The sequence below is a fragment of the Centruroides sculpturatus genome, unplaced genomic scaffold (assembly GCF_000671375.1).
Source record: "Centruroides sculpturatus isolate CEXI.00-Female unplaced genomic scaffold, Cexi_2.0 scaffold153, whole genome shotgun sequence".
Classification (NCBI taxonomy): Eukaryota; Metazoa; Arthropoda; class Arachnida; order Scorpiones; family Buthidae; genus Centruroides; species Centruroides sculpturatus.
Window position 1 is genome coordinate 876,331 of NW_019384491.1, and position 24,450 is coordinate 900,780.

Consider the following 24,450-nt stretch of genomic DNA (forward strand, 5'->3'; position numbering starts at 1 on the left):
GGTGAACCGTAAACCTAAAATTAAAGGAAGTAAATGGGTTATCTGAGATTATGTGATGTATTTTATGCTTTACGACAAAGTTATTCATAAAAACTTTAAAAAAGATGGAAAATATTTAAATAGCTGTCGTTATGACGTGGAAACTGTGACGTTCAGAGCTATAGGTCACGTGATTCCATTCTATCTTTTCGATTTTAAAAAATCGTTCAAAACGAATATTTTTCGTATTTATTAACTTTTCAAACGATTTTTATCTGAAGAAGGACCCAGGAGGGGTCTGAAAACGTTTGTACTATTAAATCTTATTTCACATCGGTTAAAGGTTTTTCTGAGGTGTGTGTTATTTAAGTTATATCCGATGTGCAAGTGATGATTATTATTACTAAGGAAGTAATTTGTTACTCACTCACTCAAAGTGAACTTTATTAATCACCTGGCACCACCAGCCACAGAATAGAAAGAAGGAACATTGAAGAATACATGTTAGTTAAACCACAGCACAAATAAAAGTAAAAAAAGGGAAAGAAATGTGAAAGTGCAAAGCAGGATCATTACAATTTATGATAAAGTTTCTTGCTGTATCGTAACAGAGTGGACAACATTCAGTTTGATTGTTCACAGGATGACGACAAAGCAAACAGTCATGTTTGGGACATTCAGTTAAAGTTAAAGCTCAGTGAATCAGTCCTTTGTTCTGTTTAGTTAGAAAAAAGTCTAGTGATCATGGCCATTCCAAACCCTCCAAGTTAGCTTGTAGCTGACAGAACAGTGTGATGGCTTCCAACATGAAGCAATCAAAAACAAATGCCAGACCCTGCCACACATTGGGCAGCAATCAGTGTCCAAACTTTGTAGATATACATGTCTGTGTTCATGCAAGAATTGAGTAAGCCTGTGATTAAGTTTGATCCATTTTTTGTTGACTTTTTGATGTTTGGGAAAAAAACAGCCTTGTGATATGTTCCATAGGGACCACCTCCCACTCATGCTGCCAAGCCTCAACAGCATTGTGCCAAAGAATGTGTGTCAATCTTGAACTGGGAAGAAGGTTTTAATGCAGAGTTATAGAGTAACCTATAGCAGCAAGAGCAAAGAAGTCAGCCTGTTTGTTGCCTGGAGTACCTTGGTGGCCTCTAATCCAGTTGATGTAAATTTGGTTGGATGTCCCCAGAAAAGCTGTGGAATATCTCTAGCAATTGCATGTGTACTGTCCTTATTTTCAATGCAGCAGTGGTTGCAGCACTATCAGAAAAGAGCAATGGAACTGTTCAATTACTTTAGTTTGGGGCCATCAAGACAATGAACATTTTGACCTGGAACACCGAGCACTCTAGGTAAAGCATACAAGTCATTTGTTACTGTGATATATTTCATAATTACAATATTTATCACAAAATTTTGTTTTGTAGGGTAAGGCAGGGCATGTTCAATTGTGATCTTATGCACTATGGTTGCCTCAGATTCTTCATTTGTTGCTCCACTGAGGTGATTGCAGCTTCAGTTGTTTTTGTCAGTTTTTGTTATATCAATAGCACTCAGAAGAGCTTTTTGCCAGGAATTTAAACATCAGAATTCTTTGTGCAGCACTAACATTGCTGCTTCTTAGATAATAAATTTTAATGAATAATGTGCAATCATGTAATGTAAGCACCACAACTTGTTTAATTATTATGCCTTTGTGTCTTCTATCTTGATTTGAAATTTATCTTGTATACTAGTACAATATCAATTAACAGGACTTATTATACTGGATTTATGGATGCAGTCTTTTGAATGCTTGCTGATGAGAGACAAACAAGTCAAAAACACAAGTTTTAAGTTTTATGTGTTCAGGTGAATTATTAATTAATTAAATAAAAAATGTTTTCTGATCTGTAAGACTAAGTTTCTGCATCTGTAAATCCAGTATAATAAGTCCTGTTAATTGATATTGTACTAGTATACATGTAAGGTTGCTGACTTTTAGGGGCAATATGTTAATTGCATGTCAGGAAAACCTAGGGGATAATCGTATGTGGGTGGTGGCAGTAGGAGACAAAGATGATACACGTCTTACATGAAACTGTTTATTTTTGACAGGAAGTTAACTTACATAGTATGAATAACAAAATTTAGGAATGTCGGGTGCTGGAGGGTGACCTCGGGCTTCCTTGAAGAAGAGTTCGACGGAGAATGGATGATGTCCTGTGTTCGGATTCACACTCCTTCCTCTGAGTAGGCAGAGAAGCTTGGACGGATGTGGCTGGTAGGTGCACAGATGACCCAAAGTCTTCTAGGCACGCATCTTGGGGAGAATTGGCCTTTTCATCTTTGAGATTCGGGGATTTTATAAGATTTTTCCCGAATATCACCTTTTTGATTAGTCCCATTCACCCTCTCCCTTACCCCAATTGGTCATTCTTTAGTTTCTAGGTGAAACCCGAGACCGATCCAGGTCGGAGAGGTGATGACGGGGCTTTTAAAGTTTGTGCTTGTATTTTACTCTGTTATGGCCCTTCTCTCTGACACCTTTGAACTTAAATGGTCCACCATATATTCTTGTGGCCATTTACCCCCTAACGTGTTCGGGTTTAACAGATGTCCCTTTTGTCATTAAATTCCCCCTTTTCTTGATTGTTTCGACCCAACACTTGTTCACGAGCATCTCGACAAAGCTCTCTCTCTCTCTCTCTCTCTCTGTTGACATTCCCCCCTGCTGTTTGTCATTGCGTTGCGTTTGTCTTACACTACGTAAGAAAGTTTTCATCCCATCTGGGTTCTGTCATTAACACCCTCTTCCTGATTGTATCCTCGAAACTCTCCGACTTAGGAGTTTCGTAATTAGTCGCAATTTTGGCGCACTTTTACGACCCTCACATACAAGATAAATTTTAAACCACAACTTGTTACTTATTCACATTGAAGACACTGCAATTCTTTATAAACCCTAATATGCAAATTGCAGCAACATAGCACCAAATATAATTGCATTTGATTCAATATATTTTTCTACGCAGAGCTATCTATAAATACCACCTATTTAATTATGAACATCTTGTGTAACTAAAAGTGCTGTTATCTTTTTAAGAGATTATTATCAAAATGTAACTAATATTAGTCTGATCTTAAGTAAAATACAAGAAATTAATTATGATTTCATTTAATTATTTGATTTTTAGGTTGATTTTGATAATCCTGATTTTGAAAAATTTCCAAGATTCCATGAAATTAGAGGACAAGATGCAATTATTGGTCCAGGAGATGTTTTATATATTCCTATGTATTGGTGGCATCATGTGGAATCACTATTACGTACAAAATATACTATATCTGTAAATTTTTGGTATAAGGTATAAATTATTTAATATATTTATGTAATATTTTTTCCTATTTCATTTAATTATTAGAATATTTTATAATTACTTAGATAGCAAATTCTTCTTGTATATATAGTATGTATTGTGCTATTTAACCTTTTAAACAATTAGTTCAATACCTTGCATTAAGTGTTTAAATGCATATTAGATTATTAAGGCAATTAAAAATTAGATTGAGAACATATTTGAGCTGTCAAATATCATTATTTGATATAAAAACATCTTGAAACCCAATATATTAGTGATATACCAAACAATTACCATATTAAATCAGGCTACTTCTCTGTGATAAATTATTTAGAAATTAAAAATAGTCACTAAAGGTAGGCATTAGATGCCATGTCTTATTAAATTTAATAATTATAAATAATCACAGAGTAGTAGTCTGATTTAATTTGATAATTGTTTGGCATAATACTTATGTGAACTTGGCTGTTACTGTCCTCTGTCAATACAGGTTACCAGATCTTACTAAACAGTATTCAGATTTTATTGAAAGGAAATGTTATAAAAAGAAAGTTTTATGAAAGTTTAATGTAAAGTGGACACTCCTTATCCAGTGTGTTATGTTCATGTTTATCTACAGTAGGCCGCAGTTCAATCTTATTTAAGAAAAATACTGTATAATCAAGAAGACTCAAGCAGCATTTTTTTTCTACTAAAGACTTGTCTCATATGCATTAAAAACCTGGTCTCGTGATGCCACCTCATTCAATAATTTGTTGTGATTTATTTGGATATTTTTTGGCAGCTTCATCATTGTCTGATGTAGTTTTCCCTTTTATTTTTACATTCTGTAATATGTAACATTTTTTAAAATGCTCAAACCAACCTCTACTAACTACAAAGTCAAGACTGGTAGATTGTTCTCCATTGTCTCAACTTTGTAGCTTGTAAAATGTTATAAACAAAAACATTTAAAAATTTACTACTTAAATAGTTGAAAATTTTTAAAGATTTGTGTAATATATACAAACATCTCTAAACCCGATATACAATATAGCTACATACTAACAGAATGCCGAATTTTTCTCCCAGCTGTTCTAAATTATTTAAATTAATTAATTTATTTATAATTATTAATATTAATAANAAAACAGTCAACAATCCAAATGTTAAGAGCTTTCTTTCATGTTCTCAATTAGGAATTCTTACAACTGCTGCTTACTGTGTGGATGCATTATCAATATATATTGGGTTTTGTTGAGTTGTTTATATTTGTATGTCAGTTCTCTAGAATGCACTGTCATATTTGCAGAAATTGAACATCCTGCAGTAACAGAACCTCAAATTTTTTGTATGGTTTGGATTGTTGTTTTATGCAAATTTAAATATTTTGCAAGATATGATATTTTTCTCCTTTCTTCAGATGATCCAAAATCTGTACTTTTAATTCCAGTGAAATGAAATGCTTTTTACAAGATAATATTTTATTTTTATTGGGCATAGTTGTATAAAAAAATACATGAAATATTAATTTATTTTTATATATATCACATACATAATTGAAATAAAGTGGTATTTGGTACTCAAACTTAGTTCGTTTCAGACCATTCAAATACCGAAAGCAATTCTCCCATAACAAATAATGTAAATTAGATTAATCTGTTTCAAATCCCATAAAATAAACTTATAAAAATATTTTAACTAGAATTTACCACAAATTTAACAAGAAGTTTACATGCTTAACACATTGCATATTTTTAACAGCTGACATCACTTAGATGTGTGATTTAATTATAACTGTTGGGAAATTCAACACATTATTGCTAGTGTGAGATCAAATTCTTTATTTAGAAGCATATTTTAAACTTTTTACTTCACATTTTGTTTGAATTATTTTGTAATGTCTTTGGATGAGAAAACATATCAAGCATGTTATTCTTTTTGAGTTTTGGAAAGATGATGCACTGAAGAAATGGTAAAAATATTTGTAATGCATATGGGAAAGACACACCTAAATTTTGAACTACTGGATACAAAATGTATGGTGCACCTAAAGTTGCAGGAAAAGTAATAAAAAATGGACTAATAACAAGTATAAACTTCCAACAAATTTTAATATTTCACAGATCAGTATTGTTAAAACATTTCCTTGTCTTGGAATTGTTGGAAAACACGATGTTTGCATTCCATATGCATTGAGTGAAAGAAAAAAAACTGGATAGAGTATAATTTTGTCTCACTATGATAGGCAACTCTGGGATTTTGTTTTATATTAAATTACTTGCTTGTTTTAATTATTAAAAAATTTTTATAGATGACAAAATAAAAATAAGTTATTAATTGAAAATTTCTCTAATGGGTTGCAATGTTCAGTTGAGTACTGAGCGATTTCCCACCCTTGTTGTTGTTGGTGCTGCTGTTCTTTTTCTTCTTGAATATGTGTTCAAATATTGAGATAAGGTTGCATTTTGTTTGTCATTTTTATGAATGATTACTTTTCTACAGTTAAAAACAGTTTAATAACACTTACCTAAAAGTGTTTAAATGAACTTCACAAAATACAAAGACTAATGTATAAAAACAAAATGCAGTCTTAAATGCGTAAGCCTAAAAGTGATAACAACAGCATCTGGTTTCCTATTACCAAGGAAGAAAAACATTGCACTCTCAGTTCTCGTGAAAGTAAACCTGATGAAAGGCAAACAAAAGAAATTAAAAATTTCAATATTGTAAAATCCATGCATAAATTTGAGATGGCACATTTGCTTACTCATATAAAACATATAGAATAACAGTTTTCTACAATAAAAATTGTGAAATTTTATACAAAGGATTTCCTTATTTCTTGAACTGTGTTGGAGCAAAACCGGAATTTGTGTTATGGGATGTCCCTGTTTTTTAAACTGTGTTAGAGTGAAACCGTGTTGTACGAGCGATACCTGTATTTAATTATTAATAATAATGGTAATATAGGCCAATGTAATCTGGTAATCATTTGGCTTTAATATAACTTTTGGGCTTAGAGATGTTTTTATATGTTTGAATGCAGACTTTTTTGTTTTAAATATCTGTATCTTATTATTATTCATTATATTATGTATAATGTTAGTTACTTTTTAATACCTTATTTTATATATAGTGCTTATGTAGACAATTACAATAAATATAGACAGTATTCTGAAACATGCTGTTTTTGCATCTTAAAGACAATTGACGACTTTATTAACTGCTATACACAGACTTTTTTGAGTCACTGTAATTTAAATATATTTGTTTTTAAAAAATGAATAATAATGTGCTTTTTTATTTTTTAGTCTGGACCAACTGGTAAAATCAAATATCCTTTAAATGGACATCAAAAAATGGCAATTATGAGAAATATAGAGAAAATGCTTGTAGAAGCTTTAAAAGATGTTAATGAGGTACTATCGTTTTTTTCATACAGTTGTAAGAATAGTAGTCTTGATTTTCCAAGGTGCTATTGATTGGGTTATCTTGGATAGTCAAAGTTTGGCTAAGAATGTTTGGTAAATTGATGTATCTGAATCCAGTTTACTTAAATTAACAACAAATATAACATACTCTATTTTTACAGTAGACTCACTCACTTATTGAACATAATGACCTTTAAATTATATAAAACACTTGTAATATGATATATAACTATATTTCTTAAAGTAAATACAAACTTATAATTACATTTAAAATTTCTTTAATGATTTATAAAATACTCTGGCAATATATATTGGGTTTTGTTGAGTTGTTTATATTTGTATGTCAGTTCTCTAGAATGCACTGTCATATTTGCAGAAATTGAACATCCTGCAGTAACAGAACCTCAAATTTTTTGTATGGTTTGGATTGTTGTTTTATGCAAATTTAAATATTTTGCAAGATATGATATTTTTCTCCTTTCTTCAGATGATCCAAAATCTGTACTTTTAATTCCAGTGAAATGAAATGCTTTTTACAAGATAATATTTTATTTTTATTGGGCATAGTTGTATAAAAAAATACATGAAATATTAATTTATTTTTATANCAATAATAAATTCCTATTACAAATATACTGAATTATTTATATTGTTATATTGACCAAATAATAATTTATTGGCCAAATGAATAATAATAATTTATATTGTTAATTTAAATAATAATTAAAATTGTTAATTTAATTTGAATGTTTGAAATATGACACATGATAGGGGCGCCTCTAGTGTCTGTTATCAAATGGTTACCAACGGACGGACACCTGTTGAATGGGTTATATATATATAGATAATGTATTCTTTGTTTTATTTAATTTCCCAATTTCATGTCAATTAAAACAAAACCTCAGTCAAATGTGTCTTAGTTAATTGCAAGTTTAGTATAATCTAATTTTATAGCTATTTTAATTTTTAGATATTAATTCCTTTTTTTCAGCTTATTCAAGTTTTGTTTATAGAAACTTTGATAATTTAAAGTTTTAAGAATTTATGTGAATTCTGTGAGACATATCCAATATGCATTAACCACTCAACAGTGAGGGATGGCTATATTTGTCCAGGGCGATCGTGTGGCAGCAGTGAGGGACGAATATACTGTATCCGTTAAATTCTTTCGGGAGTAACGCCAAAAACTACCACAAAAAAAATCACATAAAAAATAAATTATGTAACAATAAAAAAAGACTTTTTTAGGCATAACTGTTTACAAAATCCTTTTCTGAAACACAACCAGAACCAGAAACACAGTTGAACTGCAAATCGTCATGAGTGATGAATTTTGAACAAACATTAAAAGATGCATCAACAATGTTAGAACTACGTAAAATTTGGAATTAAATTTTATTTTTTTTAAATTAATTTATAAATTTTTTTCTTTTTTAAATTTTGCTTCAATCATTTTCTTGTGTTTGTAATTTGATAAATAAATTCACCATCAAACTGGATAAAGTTAATATTAAAAATATCAAAAAATTTTTATAATACAGCTGAATGAAAATGAAGTTGGAGACAAGGGGGAAACTGACATGGAGGATAAACAGACTGAGCCGAGGAAAAGCGACCAATCTTTCTCCTCAAATTTCTGGCTTTTTAAAGGATCTGTCTGCTAAATTCTTAATTTAATGGGTTAATCAGTTTGACACTTCCGTTCTATTTCTCACGCGAGTGTTGATAGACTGAAACTTTCGGTTGTATCTCACCACGATATTTTCTTTTCTGATGGTTAAGAACTTTTCTTTATGTCTTCATTACTTTACAAGGCAACAATTTTGCTTTTGAAGGAATGCTACATTTATTTCTAAATTTTGTTATGTCTACAAGAGTCAAAGTCAAAGTTGGATTTTTCCCATCGGCATTGCAATCTGTTAGTTCATGTCGATTTGTGGCATTGAGGCAATTGGAAAAAATTTGTAGACCTCTAAATTCCCACTGTCCTGTGTCTGTCTGTCTGTCTTGTGACTTAGAGAAACCTCCACTTTTAGGGGTGAAAGGTTCTCAAGGGACTACTGCTCTGACATATAGAGATATTTTATAACGCGATCTTAATTCTTTGAAGAATACACAGTCTGAAAAGGAGTCCTCATTACCAACGTATACTGTTCTAGTTTACAATGATAATAAAGAGAGCACATTGGAAGAGACTAAGACACTGCTCACTAATTCTTTTGATCAAAGATTGCATAAGGTAATTTACCAAGCGTATTTGTAAGATTAACAAGGGTGGAATTGCTGTTGATTTTCCTATCAGAGAGGAGGCTGAATACTTTCAGGAACAATTAGACAAAATAGAAGGATTAAAGGAACGAAACGCAAGACGGCATCTTCCTCTGATGAAAGTGACTTCAGTCCCCAACTCAATCACCAAAGAGGACCTATTGGAATATCTGCTTGAACAGAATTTTTTTTCACAGAAGTACATGATAGAGGAGTTTAAAAAGGTTTTAAACATTTGATTTTCAATCAAACAGAGAAATGATGAGTTTTTATCATGGGTGTTAAAAATGTCACCGGAGGTTAGGGCAATGATTAAAAAAATAAGGATATCTTTAAGTTCAGTGGAAGACGTGCAATGTTTATGATTTTTTTCCCTGTACGGCAGTGCTACAAATGTCTTGCTTTTGGACATTTGGCAGCAAGTTGCCCATCACCGAAGAAAGTTTGTAGCCATTGTGGTGATGATCATTTGTTTAAGACATGTACAAAGAAAAGTGGAAAGCCTAAATGTGCTAATTGTTTGAGGAGTTGCCTAGATAAACATAAACATAACACACTGGACAAGGAGTGTCCACTTTACATTAAAGCAAAAGCCTTATATATTAAGACAGCTGATTACTTATCTTAATGATTATGGAATCCTTTACATGGCACAAATTGTTTAATTCATAGTGCTACCTCTGCTTCTTAGCACAACAACTGATACAAGCAGATCATCATTTGTGTTTGCTGACTGTAGGAAATATGTAAGCTTCATGATCTTTCTCTGTTTTTGGGTTTAAAGTGTTCGAATTGATACACTTACTAGCTGTGTGGACTTTGTTTTTTGACTTGTACACATATATATGGACTCGTGGGGTTCTCAAATCTTTGTTTTACAAATTTTCTGCACGGGATAAATGCTGTTAAACAACACTTATTGTCAGAATTTTTGTATTTACTGCGACCTTCTTTTGCGAAAATATTCCTGCAGATAGGTAATCTGTTATATGATGCAGCAAGCTGCTGCATATTTTATTTGGGTCTTTTATTGTCATTGTGTTTTTATTTTATTTATTTCTTTATTTTATTTTTTCTTTTCACTTTGCTTTGTTCATTAGTGCATACTTCATTCATTAGTGCATTTTTCATTCACTATTGCTTAGTTCATTAGTGTAACTCAGTGGAACTATGTAACGGATATGCTCTTGTAATGCTCACTGCGGGGCAGGACTTTTTACCTTGTTTTAAATGTACAATTAAACTAATGAATGAATGAATGTCTGTCTGTCTAACTTATTCCATCTTGCTGCTAATTATTTTGAGGATAGAGAAGCAATTATCTCTCTGGGGCATTTTCAATTTACATGTAAGCTACAACGCGGCTGTCCACGGGGTCTGTTTGTGAGCTCCTGTTCTGGGATTTTTATTCGATAACTTCTTCCGTAACGACTTCAGCTACCAATGTCATGTCTATGCATATGCAGACAATGCCTTTGTGGTTTTCCCTGCCCCATCAAGAAACTACATAGAAAGGGCAGACACTGACATTTTTAAAAAAGTGTATAACTGGGGTGTGAGAAATAAACTGTTTTAACATGACAGAGACTAAGGGAATCATTTTCTTTTCTCTGAGCACCCCTGACCTTTACAGACATGTGCCTTGTATCAGGTTTCGTAATGAGTCAATAAAAGTTGTAAGTCATCTCACTTTCCTTGGGGTTGTGATTGATCATCAACTCTCCTGGAAACAGCATATAAAACACATTACTGGTCGAAGTAACTTGACTTTAATGGTCTTTTAAGGTTTCCAGATGCAAGTGGGGCCTCGTTTTGAGGCAGCTAATGCCATATATGATTGCCTGTTTTTACCAACTATCTCATATGCATCTGCTGTTTGGAGTGCTGCTGCCTCTCAATCTCATAATTATTGGCGTCTGAGGTCTGCACAACAGATTGCCTTATTACGACTTACCAGGTGCTATTCCACTGTTTCAAATGCAGCCCTCCCTGTGGTGGCTGGGAAGCTCCTCATCCTCCAATTTCTCCAATTTAATAGCAAATGTTTCTGTATCTCTAGGGGCAGTGATGTTGATATTAATGTAACCATCTTTAATGCCACCATGTTTGAATTAGATAGGCCTGTATCTACACTCCCCCATCCTGTCTTAAGGAAGGGACTCTCTCCTCGTGTTACCTCTACAGAGATTGAAGCTTTTACAGATGGATCCAAGTCAACTGAAGGCATGGCAAGTGCCTTTGTGATCTTTCAGCCAGTGAAGAGGTTTACAATGATTCCTTTGCTCTACACCCAGAATGCTCTGTCTTCCAAGCTGAGATCTTCGCTGTATTGATGGCAATCAACTGATACAACTCTAATGTTGTGAACAAACTGATAAATATCTTCACAGACAGTGCTGCGACTGTTGCTGCTTTGGGGAATAAATATAATAATCATCCTGTTGCAAACGACATCTTCGCTGCAGCTTCTATGTCTTTTAACAAGTATGCCTTCAATTGGATCAAAGGACACAGTGGCATTCCAGGTAATGAATTTACTGACTTTCTGGCATGAAACATAATGTCTAATCCTGATACTCCTCCTGCGTACAATCTCATTCCTAAGTCAAGACTTAAATACCTTATCTAGGACAATGCTTTGGAAACCTGGCAACTGGATTGGGACGAGATCCCACAACAACACATAACAAGACGTTTTATCCCAAAGGTCAAGGAATGCATTCATAGCAAATGGATTCAACCCACACATGATTTAGCCCAATTTTTGACAGAACATGGGTGCTTTCATGTTTATCTGAAAAGGTTTCACCATTCTAATTCTGACTACTGTCAGCTGTGTGGAGTGCAGGACGGTTTCATGCACTATTTATACAACTGTCCTATGCTGGATGACATCATGTATCAGTGCATGCAGCATGCCAATATGAACAATATAGACTGGCCAGTAAAGCCTGATTTTTTTTCTTACAAAACAATAGCAACTTTAACTCGTTAAAGGAATTTGTTTCACTCTACTCTATTAGATGTCGGATCCATCGACCTACTTTCTTGTGATCTGATTCACTCTAGCCTTGATGCCAATGTATATACACGCCTTGCTCTGCTATAACAGCATGTAGACTTTGATGTACAACAATGTTACTTTAGTTATAGTGTATTTTTATTCTTTTATTATTTAATTTTTATTCTTATTTTCATTTATTTTATTTTACTTTCCCTTTTCTCTGCTATTATATTATTGTATCCCTTCTATGACTAACAGCATGTATCTACTATGTATTTTTCTGTATTTCTGCCTGGCTGTGCTCACCGGTGCCAGACAATAAAGATTATTTTGACTGACTGACTGACTGTCCGTCTGTCTTAATCTCGAGAACAGAGAGTTTGAAATCCGAGACCAGATGTGAAAACCTTAGGGACAGGAGGCCCCAATTAACTATATAGGAACTTTCGATGCAAATTGGAAGTCACATTTTTTCAATTAAAAATGCCTCAAAAGCAGTTAATTGATGATTGGCACGACTCTACTGTTAAAGAAAAAGTATAATGTACAGGGGCAAGTCACTACTAATTTGAGAAGGAGAGCGTATATTTTAAATTAAATGATTTAAAAATATGATTAAAAATTGCAGCCCAGCATTATGACTCTGTCACAATAAAGAATTGCTCATACTTATAGTTTGTTTGTGAAAACTTTAGTTTCAATTTGTGAAAATATTTACAATGAAAAACCACATTTTGACTTTTGTCATGTTATGAACCACAATATTGAAGTTAAAATCCTTCAAAGAGGAAATGAGGAGTTAATAACTGTGGGAAATGGAAGAAATGTTTTTTATAAATATTTTATTAATTTATTATATATCTTACTTAGATATGTCTATATTCTGTGAAATAAAAAAACTGTAGCATTCTAACTTTATTTAAAGTGATAATGCGACTTATAATATTTAACGCACATTGTTTGGGGGGTATATCTGTTTTCTATATTTAGGACAACAACTGTTTCTGCTAGGGGCATGGTCTTAACCGGAAGTACTTCATTTTTTAAAAAAATTTACAACTGAATGATCCTAAAAACACTAATATTTGTTAAATAGGATAAATATATGTATGATTTTATTAAATTCAAGCTAAAAATAAAATGACAATATTGATTTATGATTGATTGTTTATGTTTATAACTGACAATGTAGCTCGGACAAAAATAACTTTTTTCAAGAAAGTTCCCACCCTACAAACCCAAGTCGATGCTTATTCGTTAAACCATAGTCATTTAGCAATAATATACCAATTGGAGTTCAACAGGCTTGTAAACAAAAATTTTATTGTCCAATGAACAAAAGAAACATTTCCCATAGACTTAACATGGAAAGGAGGGGTTTTGTGGGAAAATTTAAAAATACGGGATGGTAACAAATATCTTATTCATTGAAACAGACTTAGTCTATGTAGATAAATGCCAATCAGTGCTTAATCACCACCAACTAGTTAATTATGAAAAAAATTGACACTTACTCCAACTGGAGTACTGCTGCGCAACAGTTTAACTAAAACTGGTTACTCCAATGGTAGTACAGCGCAACTGACTGGTTAAAGAAGTCTACGCTTTTTACTGGCTTATTGAACAAACGAATACGAATGAACCCTGATGTGCAATTAACTGATTGCCCCTGGAAGTCAGCTTCTTACAGAAACACAGCTTCCCTATCGTCAATTGTCATGGCATGCCACTGGTTATGAACCAATGTTGAATCATATTAAAATTTTAATGGATTGCAAAATGTTACCTTTAACAGAACATTTTTGAATTGTTTTAATTCAAAAAAGCTTTCATTAAGCATGCTCTGATTTTCCAGAGCTAATAAGAGAACAAAAAGACAGAAGACATAAAAAGAACTGAAGTAAGCAGTGAATGCTCTTCCTAAATCTTTGGCTGACAGTTTGGTCGTTGACATAGAAGCAGTAGCAACATTTGACAATATTTTGGAAGTCTATGTGGATGACTGCTTAACTGATCTAACAGTTTGTTTCACTCTACTCTATTAGATGTCGGATCCATCGACCTACTTTCTTGTGATCTGATTCACTCTAGCCTTGATGCCAATGTATATACACGCCTTGCTCTGCTATAACAGCATGTAGACTTTGATGTACAACAATGTTACTTTAGTTATAGTGTATTTTTATTCTTTTATTATTTAATTTTTATTCTTATTTTCATTTATTTTATTTTACTTTCCCTTTTCTCTGCTATTATATTATTGTATCCCTTCTATGACTAACAGCATGTATCTACTATGTATTTTTCTACTATCTACTATGTATCCTATGTATCTACTATGTATCCACCTGAAGAAGGACCCAGAAGGGGTCTGAAAACGTTAGTAATGTTAAATTTATTCACATTGGTTAAAGGTTTCGGAGGTACGTAATATTTAGTAAACTCCAGTGTGTAGTTGTACGTTATTATTAAATTGTGAAGTATTATATAACACGGGCATTACACATGCATACTTCACCATGTCTGGAGGCATCACAATTTTTATCAAAAGTCTTTTCATATAATTGAACTGTACTATACTAACTGTATTATTTGCAAAAACAAAGCTAACATGTTGCAATAATTGTAATATTGAGCCTAGAAACATTAAAATATAAAAAGAACTTGAATTGTAGTTTTCAATTATGGTATGTACTGTGCACAAAAACTCATATATCAAATTCCTCTAAGTTGGACACCAACTGGTTCCACTTCCAGTGTTTAACTTAGTGAGTTTTATTGTAATTATAAAACTAACAGCAAAAAAAGGCCAACAATCGTTTTACAAACATTGCTGGACTACAAAGTTTTTATTACAATAGCTCCTTGTTACATCATTCATTTGCTATATTACTTTTTTTTGCATTCCAAACATATAACCCCAATTTACAATAATGGATACATATTGGGTTGTTTGGAAAGTAATTTTTTTTTACCACCAGAGGGATTAGTTGTATTTTACCCTCCAATTTCATTCTAAATTGTATTGTCATTATATATTTTGACAGCTGACATTTCAAGGCTTATGCAAAAAATTTTGTTTCATTCTTTGCAAGTGGTTTTTTTTGTGTCCCATCAAATATGGAAAATTGAATGCATCATTTTCGGCATATTTTGCTTTTTTATTACTGAAAAGGTAAGAATACTGTTTAAGTAAGAAAAAAATTGTGTGATATGTATGGAGATGTGTTGGTAGAATGACAATGCCAAAACCGGTTTGCAAAATTTTGTTCTGGCAATTTCAATATATAAGATGCACTGTGTTCTGGAAGGCCAGTTGAAGCTGATGAAGACAAAATAAAAGTATTGATTGAAGCAAACCGCTGAATAACAAAATAAGAAATCACTAAGAGATTAAATTTGTCAAATTGAACTCTTTATGATCCCTTGAAATGACTTGGTTTTGATTCAAAGCTAGATATATGGGTTCCACATGTTCCTAAAGAAAGAGATTTGCTCTGTTGCATTGACATCTGTGATTTGCTTTTCAAACATCAAGAAAATAATTCATTTTTGAAGTGAATTATAACTGGCAACAAAAAATGGATTGTTTATAACAATGTCGAATGCAAGCGATTATGGAATAGAAGAGATGAGCTGGCTCAAAGCCCTTTGAAAGCTGTTATTCATCAAAAAAGTGATTTGGACTCATTTTGCACTCATGGTTCCAACATCAACATTTAGACCAGATGCTTGACATAAATTCCACCAAATGATACACCAGCCTCTCAAACTCTTCTGATACATCTCCTTTGCTTGAAGTTCAGACTCTACATACATCTACCTTGGCTCATGTCTAAACTTGCCATTCTGGGCACCTGCAGGACTGTTTAACTAAGGAAGGAATTTTTTTATTCTATTTTCCTATATTTATTTATTATACATTTCATCAGAACTGTCAATGGACAATAGATTTCCACCTCCCAAATAACTCATTTCACCCAAAAATGCAATAAAATACAATTTAAAATAACAAATAAAATTAACAAAGTAAAAAAATTTTTGTACAAAATGATAAAAAGAAATGATCATACATTATGTAGGAATCGTTGGCATAAATTTTTATATTTTGTAATATCTTGGAGAAGGTGATGTTCAGTGGGTGACGTAATCAATGAAGCAATAAAAAAAAATGGATCTATGACTTAATTCTTGGTAATGCCAAAAGCGGGGCCAAGGTATGTACTTATTAGTACCTTAATAAAAATAATTATGTAATTATTATTATGTATGACTTAATTGTATGACTAATCCCCTTTTTATGAAAAAGTAAGTTGAGGGAACAGGATTGTTGCTTTTTTTCTTACAGTTTAATGATGTTCTTGTTCTATAATAAAGGTGTTTCTGGTTATATATGTGACCTTTTTCTAGTCAACCAGTACATGACACATTTATTTGAAAACAACATATAGCTGTACCTTCTTACCATTGGTCTCAGCAGTTAGCATCATAGTTCAGCACATGTTTTCATGTCCATTTCTCAGAAGGGTTAGAACTTTTGGAATCAGACTGATTTATTGTTGTATTGTCAGTTCCTTTGAATCACACTTGAGTTTTGTCACAACCACAGATGTCATCTATGTCAACATTCTTCTGTTGCTGATGTCTCACACAAGTAATGAAGCTGATGATTTTTGGAATGTAATCTTGCAGTGGTTTTTTTTTATCAAAAGTTGTTCAACAGAATAGATCAAATTATGACGTTAAATTCATGGATAAATCTTTGACTTGCCTTGAACTGACTGGGAGTCAGTTCAGCATTTTCTTGCTGTAGTGATTATCATATATTTTAGCTAAACTACCTTCACAAAAATCAAAAATTAGCAGAAAATTTTTACCATTTTTACTTGTTTTTGGTTTTGTGAAACTTTCAGAGAAATTAGTTTCATATACATACATTTTATAATCTTAATTTTATCACTAAATGACAATAATAATTACAGTATAAGAAAAAAGTTGTTAAAAAAATTTTTAGTACTTAACCAATGCATCTATTTTATTTAGTTCATAGAGAATATTTCAATGATATCAATACAAGTACTACAAGTATTTTTACTGAAGGTAATATCATTTGTGAACCATTAAAATTTTAACTCAAACCATAATTTGAAAAACTCTTCAAGCCGTTCAGCCAGTCCAAAAAATATATTAACAAAGAAAAATAATTTCAACACACATTTTCTAATTAATAAATGTATGAAACAAAAATAGAACTATTCAAGGTAGATCATTTTTTTGTTTGCAATATTACTGTTAATTCAAAAAACATTGAATGAGCAAGACATTGCCAAATTTACAGAATAATGTTCACAACAAAGTCACAGAACAAAACAAATGCACACTTAAAATTGTTATAAAATTGTATATATTCATATTGTAAAGTACTATTTTTAATTTGTTGCTCTACAACGATATTTTTCTTAGAGCCGGGACCTAACGGGTACTTTACGCGTGTTCGCGTTTGTTAGTTGCCAGGCCTGGACTTTTAGCGTGCACCGAAATAAATTAAGGACAAAGTTAGTCACAAAAAAATCTCAATAATAAATGTTTAATCAAGTTTAACCAATACTATGTACAAGATTTATAAACAAACAACAAATTTATTAATCAAAATCAAATCACAAATCAACCCGACAAACTTAAGTCTTATTCTAACTTAGAACTATTCCCCTTGGAATTCCGACAAAACAAAATCCAATTCTTAACTTAGATACAAATTCTCTTATAACTATCAATCCTAACCGTCACCTCAATTAATACTCGGAACCTTTTCTTCTACTCAAGACTTTCCTATTTCCAAATCACCAAAATCGAACCTTCAATCTCCTACTAGGATTTCCTATTCGACACCTATTCACTGCTACCAGCAGACCAACGCTTTCGGTTCAGGAGCTCACCTCGTCTGTCTTCACTTGAGCTACTGTACTTATAGTATGAGGTGACGTCACAGTTCTACTGTAGCCACTCCCCTCATTTACATATCTACACGTAACATTGTTTTCTCTTCGTTATCTGGTAGCTTATTTCTCGACAATACTTTGTTAACCTTTTACAGCATTTCTTTAACAATTATCGGGATGTTTTGTTAAGGTTACACAAGTTCCTAGAAAGTCTATTGGGGTGTCCCCCCCTTCAGTGCGGACTTACAATTCTGCCGCTCGGGCGTGCACGTGAGTGCAATGCTAGCTATGGCGCTATTGTTTCGTCGTCGGTGAGTTGGTTAATCTTTTATCTTCTCGTTTTGAACGTTAGGGTGGTGGGTGAGGAAACCTTCGTCCTAACCAAACATAAGCCCCAAACAAAAATATAATAAAGCAAAGTAAAAGTAAACTAAAAATAAAGCACGGACTTGGTTCCTTACAATATGCCACTGTGTCCTTATTGTGTAGGTAACTATGTAAAATGTCTACAAAGGACTTTTTTATTAACAGGACTTATTATACTGATGACCTGGTTCAGCAAAAGTTTAGAAAACTAATCAGAAAAAAACAGTCTTTATTTTTCACCTGAACACCTTCTACATGATATACTGTACTTGTGTTTTGGACCTGTTGGTCCCTCATCAGCAGGTTTACATCCAAAAATTTCTAAAAACAAAATATTTAAAAATTACTACAACTTTATTTATGAAAAATGTTTTAACATTATTATAATTTGGAATTATTACAAGGTGATAAAACAAAACAAATAATAAACATGAAAAATGAGAGAAAAATAAAAGTAATAAAGGAATTAACACATGAAGGAAAATATGAGCAACTGGAAAAGGACCAGATTAAGAAAATGACAAAATTACTGGATAATGAATTGAAAAATTTAAAAATACAACAACTAATAATGGAAGAAGACATTAAGAATATAAAAAGAGAAGATAATAGAACACCAAGATTTAACATTAGAGTAAGAAAGTGTTGCAACAAATAGTATATTCGGTCAAACTATTCGGCTTGATTAACGCATGTACAAAAATTGGCATGCAAACTGCATTATGGCAAGAACCCTGCTGTCATTACACTTTGCCAATCGCATTAATTATTGATAGTTGTAGCGGACAGTATGTGTTAGTGTAACACACTAGTTCTTTTACTTAGTGAACATTTGTTATCATATACCTGGTATATTATTACTGTATCTTATTTGATGTATTTATTGTAAGTGTAACTCATGTTATGTGTAATATTCCTTATCTTATTTAATGTATTTATTGATTCTTTTACCTGCAAACTCTTTCAATATTTATATAAGCATATATACATATTATTTCGTTTATTTACATAAGTGTAACACATGTTATCTTGTGTATCATCATTCTCCTCGTAAGAGTTACACATCTTATCTTGTGTGTTGTGCACATCATGTTTAGCATTTCGCTAACCTTATGTATATAGATTTGTATATAATTTATTACTTGTTATATTTTATTCCATTTTACTTTATTTAATGTATTTACTGACTATTTCTTTACCTGTATATTTTCATCATTTATAACAGTGTATCTTCTAAATCTTGTGTATTATTATTATTTTGTAACATGTATAACCGGTAATGCTTATGTGTGGCCAGTCTGTACTTTTAATGTACAATACTAAAATGAATAAATGTAGCAGACAAACAAGAGCATCATGGCAGTATGTGATAAATGATGATATCAAATGTGGATAACAATGAAATGACCTACATGTGTAAATAATGGAAGAGAAGGACCGAGAAGTGAAAATGTGAAAATAAATATGAAATGAATTGATAACATAATCGAACAAGTCGAGGCAGCTTATTGGCACAAAATTCGCGTCTGTCAATGCCAAACAATTGTTGTCATATACTTTAGAAAGGTAAATGCTTGTAATGAAAGTCACTTAGCGTGCATGGGTGAAAGTCTGGGGCCGTTTGGGCTACCAAGTAGTCTGGAATCTGTGAAATCATAACTGTGACTTATACCGATGTCCTATCTGTCTCTATTCGCCATTATCACCAGGCTATGAGTCACGTAATTGTAAAATGGGAAATCTACAATGTAAAAGTGACGAATCGAAAGTATCGTGAGCGTGTACTATGATGTATGCATTGGCATATGTAGAATAGAGCAATAGAGGAAAGAGAAAGGGAAGAACAAAGATGAGCACTTAAAAAGAAGGATAGGCAGGGTCAGACCCTCAGATGAGCGACGATTCTTGAATGAATAGGTGTGCACGTGTGCTGATCTTTATAATTGTAAATTGTGAATACATGTGACTAATATTATTTTCTTTTTTATTTTGTGCATGTTATAAGTTATAAATAAATATAAACAAACAACACTAACCTGATAATAATAAATCTAAATACCAAAATGATTAATTTACTGTGTTTTTGTTATTTCTCTCTCCTGTTGTTTGGTATTTGGTATTTGGCCGAATAGTGATTTGAATATTTGGTATTTGGCCGAGTAGCAAAAAATAGACTGAATACTGAATAGTAACCGAATATTTGTTATATCACTAGTAAAAACACATGAAGATCCAGTTAAATACAGATTGTTAATAGATGTTAAAAACGATATATTTTATAATTTAGAAAAATTCTTGGAAAATAAATTAAATTTATTAGAAATATCAAAATATGGTATAAAAAATATAGATGACTTGTTAAAAAGATAACATGAAATTAGTATAATTTTTTAATCATTAATATTAATATTATCATTGGATATAAAAAATATGTATCCTATTATTACTAAAGAAGATATTAAAACTCATTATTTAGAATAGATGCACCTGAATGGATAATCAAATTATGTTTATTAATAATCAAAAATAATAATTTCCAGTTTGATAACAAATTTTTACCCAAACAGATGGAATACCTATGGGAACATGCATAGGTTCAAGATTGGCAGAAATATTCATGATACAGATTGATGAAAAAATTAGAAATATACAAGAGATCAAATTCTACAATAAGTATGTTGATGATTGTATTATCATATTTGACAAAATAAAAACAAATGGAAGTTTAATATTAGAACAAACAACATTAAAGTGAGTATCAAGTTTGAAATTGAAGTGGAAAAACAGAATTATATTAACTACTTAGATATAACAATAGAAAAGAAAGATGATAAATTAATATACAAGAAATATGTCAAGCCTATGCACTTACCCAAAGTAATTAATTATAAATCAGTTCCAATAAGCATGAAATTTAATATATTTAAAATGTATGTTGATAAAAAAAAAGCAGAATAAGTAAAATAGAAACTCAAGAAAAAGAAATAGAAGAAATAGTTAAAATGTTCACATTAAACGATTACCTGAAAATCAAACTGGAAAAATGGATACAAAAAATAGAAAATTATAAATGACCAAAAAACTATATGATGATGGAAAAAATTTTGTAAAATTAATGTACAGTACATACCAAAAATATTTGAAACAATTAAAAAAGTAATCTATACTAATATTATAAAGAGGTTATGTTTGTATGTATGTAAGTAAGTTTCTTTGCAGCAGGTAATCTCCGAAACTACTCATCTGATTTCAAAAATTCTTTCACCAATATTTAGAATGGAACCTCAGGGTGGACATAGGCTGTATATTATTCCGATAAACATTCATATAAATTTCAAAATATAATCTAGGTTAAGGTTTTTATGTCCAACAGATGGCGCTATGAGTACGGCGTCCTAAATTTGCTTTTCTGTGAAAATGAACTAAAGCAGATCATCATCTATCTATCTATATAAATAAAAATGTAATGTTTGTTTGTTCCTACCGACTCTTTTCAAATATTCACACAATGCTGCATTCGAATACGCACGTCTTTTTATGTAATATATGTGTCGAAATTCCCCCCACTGAAGGGAGATGGTTAGGATTAAGGCTTACCGTAAAGAACTCTGTTTATATTTATACTATTTTAGATGCGGTTTTTTTGCGTTTTTGATTGCGTTTTAATAGGGTACGTCAACAGAATGTACACTAAGAAGGGATTTTTCAATATTCCTCTGCGGGGGAGAGGGACAGAATTAAGGCTTACTGTGAAAAACTTGGCTTCTATTATATTATTTTAGATGCGGGTTTTTGCGTTTTTGATCCTGTTTCAATAGGGTACGTCAAGAGAATGTACAGTAAGAAGAAATTTTTCGAAAAATTCCCCCCACGGGGGAAGTGTTATACATTTATAATAGATACATTTTGAGCCACAACAACGCATGGCGGGGTCTGCTAGTAGGTAATAAAATAAATTTAATACCCAAGAAAATAGAATCAACCAAAAAATATTTACTTTACAGAAATGATAGAAAATATGAAATTACAGAAGAAAAAGGTGTAGTATATTCATTTAATTGCAATCATGAACACAAACAAGACATATAGGAGAAACAAAATGAAAACTGAAAATAAGGTTAAAAGAACATATTTGTGCCATAAGTAACAATTATGCAAATTCAGCAGCAGCAGAACATTGTAAATATTTGAATAAAACTGGATGTGAAATAAATTTGAATACTGTTAAAATAAAGAAAAGAGAGAGAAATAATTATAAAAGACAATTATATGAACATATTTATATAACAAGATAACAATATGGGAAGAGAAATTCACTAATCATGGAAAGTATCATTGAAAGAGGAAATGATGGGTATATAAGGGAAGTAACATTGTAATAGGATAATTGTTCAAGTTATAGTTGGTGTGGATACACAAGTTTTTAAAATGTTTAACTCATTTCTCTAATAGATGGCTTATATTTTCTGTTATTGAATGCAGGAATTGGAAATATATTTGGATTTACCCTGTTAATAATTCTAAATTTCGATGTAACTTATAATCAAGATACTGTAAGTTATTTTATTTCATTTTAATGTCAGTTTTATGGTAAAAAATGTATAAGTTATAGTAATTTTTAAATATTTTGCTTTTAGAAGTTTTTGGATGTAAACCTGCTGATGAGGGACCAACAGGTCTGAAACACAACTATATCATATAAAAGGTGTTCAGGTGAAAAATAAAGACTGCTTTTTTCTGATTAGTTTTCTAAACTTTTGCTGAACCAGGTCACCAATATAATAAGTCCTGTTAATAAAATAAGTCCTTTGTAGACATTTTACATACTAATGTTATGAAATTGACTCACTTTTTATTTCAATTCCAAAATGTTTTATTCTGTATTTATAATATGTATTATTATTTAACATTTTCTCAATTTAAGAAGCACTCTTGCACATTCTTTTTACCTGTCCAAAACAGAGATGCATCTTACATTTACAGTCCAAAAGAATGGTCAACAGTTGTAAGCAAGTATTCATCTGCGTAATGATAATACATTGTCTAAGTGTTTTTGGCAATATGCCAAATGGTTACATTACCTGAAATGAGTTTTGCTGGTGAGAACATTAAAGATTAAAAAACAGTTCAAATTTGAAGTGTGGTTTTTCAGACATTAAAAGAAAAGTTCTCATATACCTTAGAGAGTATGGAAATAGCTAGTTCAGCAATTATTTTTGGCATTAGAAACAATATGATCTTGTTATTTAACAAGACTTAGGAAAAATTTTTAATAATTTATTTTATTCTCATTAAAAACTTCATGGTACATCTTATTGAAGAAATATTTTATATTTAAAATCTAACTAAAAGATTATTTTAAATTAAGAAAAAAATTTATTTTTCAGGTTGGACCATTACTTCGTGCAATGGTATTAGGAAGATATACGTAAGTTTTACTTAGGAAAAGAAGAAAACTTTCTCTATAAAGCCATCATAGAAGATTTGCTAATTTATAAAGTTTCAAATATTTTGCACAAAGAAGTTGAACGTTTTCCATAACTTATTACTAGGTATTATCAGTTTTCTCGCATCTGTGATTTAAAAAGGCAGGGATAGAAAATATAATAGTCTGTACAGGTAGTTAATAGAAAGTTATTTATCAGGATCTTTGATAACAGATTTTAGATGAAGTGTAGTATTTTTTTAAAGTTTTTATTTAATAATAATCCTCAAAGCAATATTTATATTACTAGATGTAAAACAGCCTGATAAATGAGTAATCAATAAATTATTAGCATTGCTCACGTCAAATGTATAAAATTATTGCATATAGAATGTGTCTGTTGTTTCCCAAATTGAAACACACAATATTTGTAAATCTAGAATAAAAATATATAAAAATATAATATTTGTTTAAAATTTTAATTGCATTTGTCTTTAAATTTTTAATGAATTTAATTTTGATAGATATATAAAAATAATTGAGAAATGCAAAAGAAATTCTTGTGAGTAGTTTTTCATAAATTTTAAGACAGAAATAAGTTCATTAAAAAATTAAGATTAGAGTTGACCAATAACAAAAATACTGCTGTAATTTTGTGTAGACAACTTGGGATAACTTTATTGGAAAGTTAATTTGAAAGCAGGTTTAGTCT

At 31.3% G+C, this 24,450-nt stretch overlaps 1 protein-coding gene across 3 annotated transcripts in view; it reads left to right on the top strand.

Annotated features, from left to right (window-relative positions):
- The window catches only part of LOC111621785 (hypoxia-inducible factor 1-alpha inhibitor-like), a 44,077-nt gene extending 19,899 nt beyond the window's left edge, over positions 1 to 24,178 (top strand). The window contains exons 2-4 of one of the 3 annotated variants that reach the window (XM_023364033.1): positions 3,159 to 3,329; positions 6,617 to 6,724; positions 8,278 to 10,073. In XM_023364033.1, coding sequence (XP_023219801.1) covers positions 3,159 to 3,329; positions 6,617 to 6,724; positions 8,278 to 8,400 — 402 coding nt within the window. In that variant the 3' untranslated portion in view covers positions 8,401 to 10,073. Of the gene's footprint in view, positions 1 to 3,158; positions 3,330 to 6,616; positions 6,725 to 7,727; positions 8,238 to 8,277; positions 10,074 to 23,700 lie in introns of those variants that run through there. The other 2 variants (XM_023364035.1, XM_023364034.1) reach the window with 2 other exon arrangements.
- The last annotated feature ends 272 nt before the right edge of the window (positions 24,179 to 24,450 follow it).